The 14,207-nt window shown below is 37.3% G+C and overlaps 1 protein-coding gene across 1 annotated transcript in view; it reads left to right on the top strand.

The window, feature by feature from the left end:
- The window catches only part of LOC107583612 (disheveled-associated activator of morphogenesis 1-like), a 66,068-nt gene that overhangs the window by 29,801 nt on the left and 22,060 nt on the right, over nt 1-14,207 (top strand). Inside the window, exons 2-3 of the mRNA XM_016269898.1 lie at nt 5,899-6,132; nt 9,597-9,686. Coding sequence (XP_016125384.1) covers nt 5,947-6,132; nt 9,597-9,686 — 276 coding nt within the window. The 5' untranslated portion in view covers nt 5,899-5,946. The remainder of the gene's footprint in view (nt 1-5,898; nt 6,133-9,596; nt 9,687-14,207) is intronic.

Raw genomic sequence — 14,207 nt, 5'->3', positions numbered from 1 at the left:
GTATATAACTGTGATATTTAATTTGTTTTAGCAATTTTAGTACTTCTACTTACTTTAGTTAGTTGCCAAGTTTTTAAATGCAAGTTTTTCATCTTTGTATTTGATTTCAGCTTTTTCAATTAACAAAAACTTTTTATTAATGGTTTTAGTTGTAGTTAACAACAACAACACTCTCAAGGATGCATGCCAAATTAAATTGACTTGAACAAAGGCAGAGCTGTAGTGGTCAGAACTTGTTGGACATGCTTTTTTCAATTAACAGATGTCCATTCAGAAAAGACAAGCTTATACATAAACAAACTGGCTGTTTTATGTGTTTTACAAGCACAGCGAGACTCTTATTTCATTTGGGCTTCGGGAAAGATGTCATTTTTTTTAATTAGGGATAAAATGTTAAGCTCAGTTCATAGCACATGTTTGCTTACATTTAGGCTAGCTGCTGATTCTTTTACTATTTTAATTGTAAATATTTTAGTCACCTGTCTCGGTACAGACTGGTATCCCATGAGCACATGAACTGAAAGATGAGGAGCAGACTGTCGTTTTTTTTATACGTTCAAACATTTGTTGGTTTTGTAATAATAACTTTTCCTGCGCTAGTCTTTTTAAAAGATGTTTACATTTCAGGGGTTTCCCAGGATGTAAAGATTATTTAACTCCCAGGCGATCCCAGTGATTCGTTTGGACAAGATGTGGATTTGAATTAGCCGTTTTTATTTTGACATTTATCAGATAAGCTCCTGCATTGTATGCGGTTTGAATAAAGGAGGAAAATATTTGCTCAGCGATGTTTGTGGGTCATAGTTTGAATCAGACCTTGTGAACAAGGACTTCGATTAAAATCTTCTGCTTGTGAATGATTTACTGGCATACCGTGCACTTGCATTATTCACTTGAAAAAAATTCACAAAAATATTGCAAAAATAAATAAAAAAAGATATGGAATGTGACTTGGCCATGTTTTAGTCAAAAACACTCATCTGCTAATTGCTAAATGAATAAATGTAATATTGCTGAGAACGTCTTCATTCTCAAAGCCTGCTTTTATGGTACAAATTCAAAAATCAGCAACCTATAACAAACCAAAATGCAGTTCATGTTGTCTTCTGTTCAAGTTGATCTAATAATAGACATGGAATCCATTCTTATGGTGTGTGGTCTCTGCCCACTTATCGCTGGACCAGCTAGCCAGGCCGGAGCTTTTTTCACACCATGATATAAACCGAGCAGTGAGAAAATTCCCACCTCGCTCAGGAGCACAGCTGTGTCTGCTCTGCTGGTTTATCGCTGCTAAATAGTTACAGTGTGAGAATCCAGAATCTCTTCCGCGTTGGGAAAAAAATCACACAAGGCCGTGTTAGTGTGAACATCCAGATTGTTGACATGGCCGAGTGAATCATTCGTTTCAGCGCTCCGAAAAAACACAGAAGAGTTTCCTCTGCAATTTTTGCTTTCTCTTTGTCTTCCTTCTCTGTTTCCTTCCTTCCTTTCTTTTTTTATCTTTCTCATCTGGATGCGAGTCATAGTTCTACCTTTGAATCTTGTTTGAACTGAATGAGTTTACTTTCCTTGAGAAAAGAGTGAAGCTTAACTAAACTAAAAGTTGCATCCATACTAGGGCTGCACGATTATGACAATTCATAATTGTCGATTATTCCCTTGAAATTGTAATTGCGATTATTAATTACGATTATCACAATTTACATTGAATGATGTTTATACCATTGTTTGATGCAACTGCATGCCGTATGTTTATATGAAAATAAACAAGCTGAAAACACTAACTGAAAAACTTTTAGTGCTTTTCTATAGGATTAAGCCTCAAATGTCAACTATACATCGGATTTGTTTCTTCTTTAAATTATAAAAAAGTAAAAATATGAATGGTATTATAATGTTATACTAAAACTAAAATTAAAATAATGGGAAAAACCCTTAAGAAAAAACGCACGCAGAATAACATAAGTGGACTTTGAACGATTAATTGCCGCTTTGAACGATTACGTAATTATGGCATCCATAATTGTAATTGCGATTAGAAATTCGATTAATTATGCAGCCCTAATCCATACTAAATGAACTACATTTTTCGGTAGTGTGACAGTTTCTCAGATGTTTTCTACTGTAGCTTTTCCAGTATCTAGCTGCTTTCTTCAATCAGATGTGGTATAGTCTAACAAAATGCGGACAAAACTGTTTTTAATGCATACTGTGCATGCAGCCTTATATCCTAATAAGCTGAGACAATAATCACTCCCATAGAATATCCTTTCTTGATTGCAAAGTACTGGAAAGCTCATTTGATTTTTAGCAAATCATTCTGAAGATTCCTCTCAAAGAACCAGTTCAAAAGAAATGATTCACTGATTCATTTGAATTATCAAAGTGTTCACAGACTCCTTGTGTGACATTGCATTTGTTTTGAAAATATGCATGCAGTTCAATACGGTTGTGTATTATTATGTTAAAGAGGTCATATGATGCTTTTTTTAAAGGTCATTATTTTGTGTATTTGGTGTAACAGAATATGTTGACATGCTTTAATGTTCAAAAAACACATTATTTTTCAAATACTGTACATTATTGTAGGTCCTCTATGCCCGCCTCTCTCAAACGCTTAGTTTTCTACAAAGTCCCTCCTTCCGACAAGCGCAGTCTGCTCTGATTGGCCAGCTGACCCACTGCATTGTGATTGGCCGAACACCACAAGCACTCGTCGGAAATGTAATGCCCTTTACCATAATCGCAAGCTTCATCTTTCAAAATAAATGTAAAGACAGAGCCCGAAAGGGGAACAAAGTCACGTGACAGACACAGTGATGAAGCTGGTTTGTGTTTGCAGTACACAAGCCACGGTTAAGACAGCTGACTCCACTGTGATGTGAACCCCCTCTCTCTCTCTCTCGCGCTCTCTCTCTCATGATTCAGAAGCGCCGGATTGTCATAGCAAAGTCAGAATTACCTCCTCTCCTAGGTTCACGAAATGGTCGTCCATAAAATGCATTGCTGGTTCTGTTCTGTGCTTTTGCATTCGCACTGAAACACACAGCGTCTCCCTGACATGGCTGCTTCAACACTAACTGCGGTTACTGAAACCACGCCTTCTTTCTTTGCGTGCACATTTGGGCAGCATTATGCAAATATTTCCACATAGTGAGGTAGATATGTGGGGGTGTGTTAGAACAAGCCGTTTTAGGGGGGCGTGGCAGAGTCTTAACTTTGATAAAGAATATCTCTTTGGTTTTGAGACTTTAGTCTTTGCAACTTCAGGGATCTTATCTATGCACAATCAGCTTGTAACACTCCAAAGAGAAAGGAAAACTTGAAATCGCATCGTATGACCCCTTTAAATTCAGTTCGTTCATAGTTTTTGTATGTATTTAGTTTCATTAGTTGTGTTTAATTTAAATTTGCTGAGTTTGAGTCCAGCTTGGGTCATTTTTTTTGATCCATCCATTCTTTATCCTCATAATTTCCTGACAATTCTCCATTGTCTTCTAAATAAAAGAGACAAAAGCCTCCAAAAATTACATTTTATATTTTGATTCTGATTGTTGTATAATTCAAAAGTAAACAAAGTGTAACTTTAAATTGATGGAATCATTTTCTTTTCTCAGATGAGCTGCAGACAAACATTCAGAGGTCAGATCATGTTGTGCATCACTGTTTAAGTCTGTGTTTGGGTATGATGGCACTATAAACCTGCTCTGCAGGGTCAAGTACACTGAGCACATTTTACACAAACACGCGTACTATAAACTCCAGCCTAATCCTCAAGCCATTTAAACCTTTATGTCCCTGTTCTTCTAAAGGGAAACATCTGGTCACTTTGAGCTTCTGGGTCTGATCATAAATTCAGAGTGAAGTTTATGTTTGACTTCTTCTGTGTCGTGATGGCCTTAGCACTGGAGCTCAGGCTGGAGTACTCATTAAAACAGAACTGGATGAAGATAAAGTTGGACATGGTAACTTTCTCCGTTATTCCTAATATGGAAAAAGGGGAGATGAACACGGTTCAGTCTTTTGAGAGGTCAGGGCCAGTTCCATTGTGTGAGGTCTGAGGATAAAGAAATCTTGGACATCTGGGGATGTAGATCAAACAAAGTGATATTGTGGCTGAGTAATAAGTAGTCATTTGGCAGACACTTTTATTATGAAGAGAAACAGATTACGGGGGGGGGGGGGGGGGGGGATTTTTTGCATGAATTTTTGGGTTCATGCAAAAAATGTAAATGTAGTTTTATCATTTGCTCACCCTTATGTTGTTCCACATCAGTTTTGAAAAAGTTAATTCAGTCCAGAAAGGTGGTTCATGCACTATATTTCAAGTCTTCTTATGCCATACAATAGCTTTGTGTGAATAACATACCATATATCTTGTTGTGCAGAAGCTCAAATTTCACACTGTGGTCTGTTCTTCATAGCTATCATATGGCTTTACAAGACCTGCAGTGCTGCATTACCTTTATGGTGCTTTTTGGAGCTTCTCATGCCTTGATTAATTTGGTTTCACTGCATGTAAAGGAACTGTTTGAGCATTTTTTACTTTCTTCTTTCACATTGGTTATAGCTCATGAATTGGCCTTTTTGGTGTTTAAACAAACAACCTTTGGTTCCTATCCTAGATCTTTTCATACTACACCACCACACTTTGGTTTTTGTAAAAACAACTGTTTACCCTTGAGAGTAAAAAGAAAAGTTCATCAGGTTATGATATTAGATTTGACTAATTTTGTTGCCTTAGCAGTATGGCTTAGTCCTTGTGAAGAGCATCTCTGTTTTTCCACTATTAAAATGCAATATTCCTTTGCAGTCGCTTTCACTTGTAGATATACAGATCCACTTAATTGAATGATATTACTCGTAATGCACATTGCGAACAAGGTGCTTGTGCTTTGTTTTCTCTCTGTAAAGTGATTCACATATAAAAGAACCTAATAGTATAATGTGATAGCTCATTGCTTTTATAGCTGTTTTATCTGTCTACATGATGCTTTGCATGTTGACTCATGCTGCTTTGTACTGCTGGAGTTTATGAGGCTTATGCGAGTGTTGTAATGGGTTATAAGATCATACAGTGCTGGCATTATGAGTCTTACTGCACAAACACACATTGACAATCCCACTTCTCATTTGTTGTAGTAAATTTGGGGACGTTAAGATTTCTAAATTTTTTTTTTTGAATAATTTCTTATCCTTACTAAGGCTGCAGTTATTTGAAATGTACAGTAAAAACAATAATGTTGTGAAATTTTACTACAATTTCAAATAACTGTTTTTCTAAATATATTGTATATTTTAAAATGTATTTTATTCCTGTGATGGCAAAGCTGAATTTTCAGTAGGAATTACTCTTTAGTGTCACTTTATTTGAAATTTTCATTTGTAACAGTGTAAAAGTTTTTACTGTTGTTTTTTTAATTAATGTAATGCATCCTTGCTGAATAAAGGTATTTATTTCTTTAAAAAAATGAATGAACCCAAACTTATGAGTACTAGTGTAACTGTGCAAAGTATAATCAAAGCCTTGATTGTGATTCATTTCTTGGAGATTTTATGCACCAGTACAGATACTTTGCATATTGCTACTGGTCTTCAGTGGGAGGTCCAATGTAACCTGTTAGTCAGGAGTGTACTTAATACATTAACATTTTAGTTTGAATACATCACACATCTCATGTGACATATGGCTGCAAATAGCCCTGGGTGGTGGTATGATTTTCAGTTGTGTTGTCATGTTGTTTTGCGTTGAGCTCTGTCCCAGCATAACCATCCACATTTTCACTGAACTAAGAAATTATTAACAGTGTCTATTTTTTATTATTTGTAGCTTTGATGTCACGCATCCAAATTGTCTTGTTTTTTTCTCATCCTAAATTTTAGTTTTCTCTTGCACAGGGGGTTGTAGCTAAAGCGAGACATATTTGACTGAATGGGCCTCTGGCTATGATGGCCCCACGTAAGCGAGGAGGGCGGGGCCTGTCATTCCTCTGCTGCTGTCTAAAGAAGAGCGACCATCCCGAGATCACCTACCGCCTCCGTCATGACAGCAACTTCACACTGCAAACCATGGAGCCCACCCTGCCCATGCCCCCCATCGAGGAACTGGATGCCATGTTCACTGAACTGGTGGTATGTTTTGTACCATGAACGCCATACTCTTTCTTTTGTTTTCCTTCTTTTGTTTTATTTATTTCCCAAACTCTTAACCAAAGGATGGACGGGTAGGTAGATGGATGGAATGATGGATGGGTAGTTACTGTAGATTGATAGCTGAGTGGGCAGGTAGATGATGGATGGATGGATGGATGGATAGATAGGTAAATGGATGGCTATGTAGATAGATATGTAGAAGAAAATGTAGGTAAATGTAATAGATTGGTGCGTATGTAGATGATTAAACAGACGGATGAATGGATGGGTATGAAAATGTTAGAAGAATGGATGGATGGATGGATGGATTAATAGATGGGAAGATGGATGAGTAGTTATATAAATGGATGGTTGGGTATGTAGATGGTTAGAAGGATGGATGATAAATAGATAGATGGATAAATGGATAGATAGGTATATGGATAAATAGATAGGTAGATGGATGAATAGATGGATGGGTAGGTACTAGGTAGGTATATAAATAGATGGACAGATGGATGGAAGGTTAGGTTGATTGGTAGTGGGTGGATGTATGGGTATATAAAGCACTCATTGTAGTCTAATTTTCTTTTGGTTTATGTATTTTATTCAACTTTCTATTTGCTGTAAAAATAATAGTTGTTTCAACTTAAAAATATAAGTGTTTTAAGTTTAGTCAACTCAAATATCCAAGTTGTCACTTAGTAGTACATCTAACATTTCAAGTTGGCTAAACTTAAAATTTTAAGGCAGCACATACACTAAAATAGATTTTTGTTACAGTGTAGATCTTTAGACACAAGCTACTTTGAAAGTCAAATCTGGTCTTTGGTTTTGTCAAACATTATATTGGAAGGCATGTTAAGGATAACTTATTAAAACAACACTTGTGTTTATATCCTGTGATGCGTTTTTACCATTGCATTTTTTGCTAAGACAGAACATACAGAGTTCATAAGCATGCAAGCCCACATGGCCAAAAATCACAAATGGAGCCTGTTAAGTGGGTTCATTCACAATAATCCCATCGGAATAGTTAGAAAATGCTTGTTCTTCAGTTGAGCACTGCTTTGCTCTACCATTCCTCCATTTGTGGAGTGAATCAGTGCTTGTCTTGGACTCCTTAATAGAGGTCTACATGGGTCCAAAAATTTGTACCCGAAGAGACCTGTAAATGTGCTACACTGAACCGACCCGGACCCGTCTATTATTTTGAAAGTTGGACCCAGGCCCATGCAGAACCGAGAAATGTCAAAAATGTACTACCCGGAACCGACGCAGACTGTCAATTATTTGAAAGATGGACCCGAACCCGGCCGGGAAGACAGACCCGACTGGACCCGATCGGCACATATTCCACTGCAAATTGCTATTAACAAGTCTATAAACAAGTTGCGAAAATTAAACTTTTTGTTTTACCTAATGTAAGAAGCCTTCTCCCTTGTACCTGACTGTGATGCACACAATCCTCCTTGCCAAGAAAGTTCCATCCATGTTATTCCTCTCTTGCCAATTGAAATGCGTAATCCACTCATTATTCCAGTTTCAAAAGTCCACTTGCTGTCACGGTGACGGATGACAAACAGTATCTCGAGTCAACTTGCATTATAATTTAGACTGTTTGCCCATTTAGATTATAATAACGATTGCTCGTCCAGTGCCATGGCTGCTGATGTTAGCTTTACTTATTTGCTGACATCTCTGTGCTCTCTGAGCCGAGTCTGAGCAAAAATTTTAGATATAACAACAAGACGGTTCATTCATAATATTATTTTAAAAAATAATCAATAATAATAACTCGCATCACTCATGAAGGGATCCATTATCACCGTGCGTGTGCATTAACTCCGCCCACCCAGCCTCTGATGACGTCGCTCTGTTTTTTTTTTCTTTTTTTCACCTTATTTCAAATTACCGACTCTTTTCTCATCCTAATTTTACAAGTTGAAAGTTCCAAAACAACACACGCACAGCGCTGACTGAGTCTGATAACGGCCGGGTGTTCTCGGAGTCCAATCGACTCGGGTATTACACACAATGTTAAACAGACCCGGACCCGGCTGACCATTTAAAATATAGCCCCGAACCCGTATGGATCCCGGGTCGGGACCTGGGTCCTCGGGTCTCGGGTCCTCCGTGTAGACCTCTACTCTTTAATATGGGGAATCCAAGCATTTTCTGCTAATGGTCCAGTAAAGAGTGTTAGACAGTGCATGTTCCCTCATTAGCTCTGCAGACTCCATTGAGTAGGAGAACTTCTGTATGTCTCATGCCCACCAGCGCGTGACCAGCAGGCATTTGGCACAGATGGGCTCATGGATGACTTGCATGCTCCAGACTCCGTCCCAAACACAGCCTGTCCCCTGCTGAGTCTTGAGGACTCACAGTGAGTCACAATTGAGACATCAATCAGTGTCATGTTGACTTGATTTAACAGGAAAATGCTTCTAGCAGGCTTTTGATTATGTGTCGATTTGAGGTGAGAAAGCAGTCCTAATCATGTAGTTGAAAGATAGCTGCTTCTATCTAAATGGCGTTTAGTGAGTGTGAGGGATAGCAGAACAAAATCTCAGGTTCAGGTTTTTCCTGCAGTGACATAAAGTGTCTGTGAGAGAACAGTCTGGACAAGATCAGATTTTGACCTGACTGCTTCTGCAATAGATGTTGTGTCTGGATGTGATGTTCTCTCTCTGGAATCTCTGCTCAAATATACATGAGTACTTATGAGTTGAATTATACGATTTTCCTGTATTTTTCATTCTTTTTATCCTCATTATTTCCTTATGCAGCCTGTTAAAATGGTCTCGGGACCTGCTCGTTGTATGTGTCTCTCACATGATGTTAATTAACTTGTGCCTGAACATCTGGACTGAATATGACCAACTCGGGCCAGAACTGCATCATGGGAATGCACGGAGGTCACAGGAGTGTACAGGCATTAATTGAAGGTTTACATGACTAAATCTTTTCTTTGCCGTGAGGAAACAAGGACTCTCTATCTCACACAGAATTGTGGGAAATGAACCCCCGGTTGAGGGTCAGTGATATCCAGAGGCTGATGTCAGAATTTAAGTCATGTTGGTTTTGTCAAGCCTTATAACTGACTGGATAGGATGCCTGTGCCGTGTGTGCCAAATATTATTATATATTATATTGTATATCATGTATATTCTTTTGAGCAGTCAATGCAATCTATCTATCTATCTGTCTGTCTGTCTGTCTGTCTGTCTGTCTGAAAAATTGAGCAATCATAGTTTGTAAGGAATTATTCTATTCTATTCTATTCTATTCATGTTAGTATTTATATTGTATTTGTATTATATTTCAAATAAGCAACCTAAAGTGTAAATTCTAGTTATTTACGTATTAGAATGTGACGAATTACAACTGTTTTGGTGTTGGAGTTAATTGGATTTGAAATGACAAAGTATGCATTATTTTAAAACCTCTCATCTCCTTCTCAGGATGAGCTGGATCTCACAGAAAAACATAGAGAGGCCATGTTTGCCCTTCCTGCCGAGAAGAAATGGCAAATCTACTGTAGCAAGAAAAAGGTAAGTAATTGATACTAGATGGGGCTGGGCAGGGACTCCCATCACAGATGCCTTTTCCATTTTCTGAAAGACCTGAACGTATAGCCTGGCATTGACTATGCATAGCAGTTTCCTAAAACAACTCCTGCGGAGATATTTCATCTGGCTTGACCGTGGAGTTTGAAACTGAACAGCTAAATGTATGAACAGTCGTACTGTACATCCAAAAAAGGACCTGATGTAAACGCTGCTGCTCTAGCACAGGCTTGGCTTTGGGACAGAGAAGTGGTGTTGAGTGCAAGGGTTTATTTTAACAGTCCGTGTGATTTGGGTCTGAGGAGTGAGAGGTAACAGAACCCAGGCTGCTCTGACACACTCTGTAAACTCTTGTTTATAGGAGGCATTTACGCCAGTGGAACTAAAGAGCAAACCACACAGCAGTGGTCTGAGGGTTCTCTACAGCTGCTGGAGTGTATGACCAGTTACCTGGTCACGACCCACCAGGGGAGCGCTCTTCAGCTGCTGACCTATTGTCCTCTAAAATACTTTAAAAAAATAATACTGTCAATCATTATGATGTTAGGAATGAACTTTATTCTCATTCATATATTAAAGCAAACGTTTATGTTGATGTTCTGTGTGATGGATCAAGGCTTTGTAAGCTTATACACTGGTAGAGATGGAATTTCAGTTAAAATTTTTATAGCTTATGTCTGGCTTAAAGGGATAGTTCACATCAAAAATTTTATATTCTGGCACCATTTACTCACACTCATGTCCCTCCAAACCTGTATGATTTTGGTTCTTCCATGGAGCACAAAATAAGATATAAAAAAATAAATAGTATTTTTAGTCAGAGTGAAAGTCAGTGGGATTCAGATTTCAAAATGTGTTCTTTTGTGTTCCCTAGAAAAAATACAGACAGACTCATCAGATTTGAAGTCTTGTTAGTAGGGATGTAACGATTAACCACGAGCCGGTTGAAAATCGATTTAAATATGTGACGATTCAAATCGTTTGAGATGCTAAACAAATCGTGATTCAATTAGGGGTAGGGTTTGCCCCACTGTATGTCTGAGGGGAACTTACTGTCTTTCGATGGTATTTTTTCTTTTCATCTTGCTTCTGTATAATGTAGGGATGCACCGAAATGAAAAATCTTGTCCGAAGCCGAAACCGAACAAAATAAAACACTGGGCCGAATACCGAACACTTTGCCAATTTTTTTCACCATTGCACAAATTAAATAGCCAAAATGTGCTTTTTACTGTTTTGTCTTGCTTTTCAAAGAAAAAATCAATTACAAAACAACAATTTAAAAGTATTTAACACTGAACATTTTTAACATTCTAGCAGACATTATACCAACAATGCACAATTTAACTTAAAATTAATAAGTTAGTAAAATAATATTTTTGGGCCATCAGACCCCCTTCTTGAATCAGGCGTTTATTTTTTACTATACAAATAAAAGCAGCCTTGCTGAGCAGAAGAGCCTTCTTTTAAAACATTAGAAAGTATTACAGATCCCAATTTGAACACTATGTGTGAATGTTATAATAAATGTATTAACAGAGCTGTTGAAATTATTATTATCATTATTATTGTCTTACTTTTTATTTTATTTTACAGAACAACAGTAAAATCACAATACTAACATTTATGAATGTTGATGGAGTTCTTGCTTTTTCTTTTATTTTGGCAGAAACGCGCAGGAAGACCTCAGCGCTTCTTTTTGTTGATAGAAGATTTATCAATGAGTCTCATTACGAGTACGTCGCACGTATCACATTGTCACGTGCCTTGTAAAAAATCATAAAAATGTGACTTGAGCAACTGACGAGTAACGCTGGTTCAGCGCAGATTTTCCTCGCGCTTTGGACTTTGAACCCTGGCTAACAAGCAGATCCGCCGCAAGCTCGTGCAGCTCTGTCAGAATACATGCAATTTGTGCGTGTATTAGAAAACATAACGTTCTGCAGTTTATTTACTAATTGTTTAAGGCCATTTCGCGATTTCAATCATCATACAGTAACTAGCAACAATCACACCTTCCTCCAACACTTTTTGTACTATTTTCGGCCAAATAATTTCAGTTACCGAACATTCGGTGCATCCCTAGTATAATGCATATTAAAGTTCATAAGTGCAGCGCTGCTTTGTTTGGTCACGAGTGGAGGACAGAGGAGCCTCTTAAAGAAGAAGTTACAGGTCTGTGAGAGCCAGAAATCTTGCTTGTTTGTAGGTGACCAAATACTTATTTTACCGAGGAATTTACCAATTAATTCTTTAAAAATCCTACAATGTGATTTTCTGGATTTTTTCCCCGCATTTTGTCTCTCATAGTTGAGGTATACCTATGATGAAAATTACAGGCCTCTCTCATCTTTTTAAGTGGGAGAACTTGCACAATTGGTGGCTGACTAAATACTTTTTTGCCCCACTGTATGTCTGAGGGGAACTTACTGTCTTTCGATGGTATTTTTTCTTTTCATCTTGCTTCTGTATAATGTAGGGATGCACCGAAATGAAAAATCTTGTCCGAAGCCGAAACCGAACAAAATAAAACACTGGGCCGAATACCGAACACTTTGCCAATTTTTTTCACCATTGCACAAATTAAATAGCCAAAATGTGCTTTTTACTGTTTTGTCTTGCTTTTCAAAGAAAAAATCAATTACAAAACAACAATTTAAAAGTATTTAACACTGAACATTTTTAACATTCTAGCAGACATTATACCAACAATGCACAATTTAACTTAAAATTAATAAGTTAGTAAAATAATATTTTTGGGCCATCAGACCCCCTTCTTGAATCAGGCGTTTATTTTTTACTATACAAATAAAAGCAGCCTTGCTGAGCAGAAGAGCCTTCTTTTAAAACATTAGAAAGTATTACAGATCCCAATTTGAACACTATGTGTGAATGTTATAATAAATGTATTAACAGAGCTGTTGAAATTATTATTATCATTATTATTGTCTTACTTTTTATTTTATTTTACAGAACAACAGTAAAATTACAATACTTCTTGCTTTTTCTTTTATCTTGGCGGAAACGCGCGTGCAGGAAGACCTCATCGCTTCTTTTGGATGATAGAAGATTTATAAATGAGTCTCATTACGAATACGTCGCATGTATCGCGTTGTCACGTGCCTTGTAAAAAATCATAAAAATGTGACTTGAGCAACTGACGAGTAACGCTGGTTCAGCGCAGATTTTCCTCGCGCTTTGGACTTTGAACCCTGGCTAACAAGCAGATCCGCCGCAAGCTCGTGCAGCTCTGTCAGAATACATGCAATTTGTGCGTGTATTAGAAAACATAACGCTCTGCAGTTTATTTACTAATTGTTTAAGGCCATTTCGCGATTTCAATCATCATACAGTAACTAGCAACAATCACACCTTCCTCCAACACTTTTTGTACTATTTTCGGCTAAATAATTTCAGTTACCGAACATTCGGTGCATCCCTAGTAAATGCATATTAAAGTTCATAAGTGCAGCGCTGCTTTGTTTACAGCGGAAACCAAGGAAACGCTTTAAGCGCCACCTGCTGGCAGAGAGTGAATCTGCGTCTCATTCAGCTCGTCTGCTGTTTCTGTTTCATGCAGATGTTTTTTATGCATAGTTTCACAAAACTGAAGTCAAACCATTGTTATTGCTTCAAATTTCTAAATTGTACGATGTAATTTAGATTAAAAACTGCTCATGTTGCATGTAGCCTATGCAGCATCTTTGTTTGGATCGTGATTAAAATGCAGTGGTTGCCTCTAATTTTCAATGGAAAGAGCACAGACAAAACCTTAGTTTGTTTATATGAAGAGATTTCTTTTATTTGTGTTACTTATTTATTTGATTTGGGGCTTGTTTTAAAATTTCAATTTAGTTTTGTTATTTACATTTACATTGTATTTAAATTTTGTTATTTAGCAAACGCTTTTATCCAAAGCAACTAACAAATGAGGATAATAAAAGCAATCAAAACCAACAAAAGATCAATAATTTACAAGTGCTATGTTAGTATATTATTATAGCGTTAGCCTATATTATAATTTCACAAAGAAATGTACAGTATTTTGTCCAAGCAATAATAAATGGACGCATTTAATTTATAATTTGTCTTAAATCTCATTTTGTTAAAAAAAATTGTGAAGCGAATCGTAAAATCAAAATCGTGAATCGAATCGTGAGTTGAGTGAATCGTTACATCCCTACTTGTTAGGCTACGTTCACACTGCAGGCAAATGTGGCCCAAATCTGATTTTTTTGCTCACACGTGACTCGGATCTGTTTTAGTCACGACAGTGTGAACAGCACAAACTGCATGGAATCTGACTGAATTACTTTTTTTTTTTGTGAGTTGAGTGAATCGTTACATCCCTACTTGTTAGGCTACGTTCACACTGCAGGCAAATGTGGCCCAAATCTGATTTTTTTGCTCACACGTGACTCGGATCTGTTTTAGTCACGACAGTGTGAACAGCACAAACTGCATGGAATCTGACTGAATTACTTTTTTTTTTTTTTTTTACTCGCA

The sequence above is a fragment of the Sinocyclocheilus grahami genome, unplaced genomic scaffold (genome assembly GCF_001515645.1).
Source record: "Sinocyclocheilus grahami isolate Dianchi unplaced genomic scaffold, SAMN03320097.WGS_v1.1 scaffold54.1, whole genome shotgun sequence".
In the NCBI taxonomy this organism is placed as follows: Eukaryota; Metazoa; Chordata; class Actinopteri; order Cypriniformes; family Cyprinidae; genus Sinocyclocheilus; species Sinocyclocheilus grahami.
The sequence above is the reverse complement of the archived record's forward strand: the minus strand, read 5'-3'. Positions and strand labels throughout refer to the sequence as shown.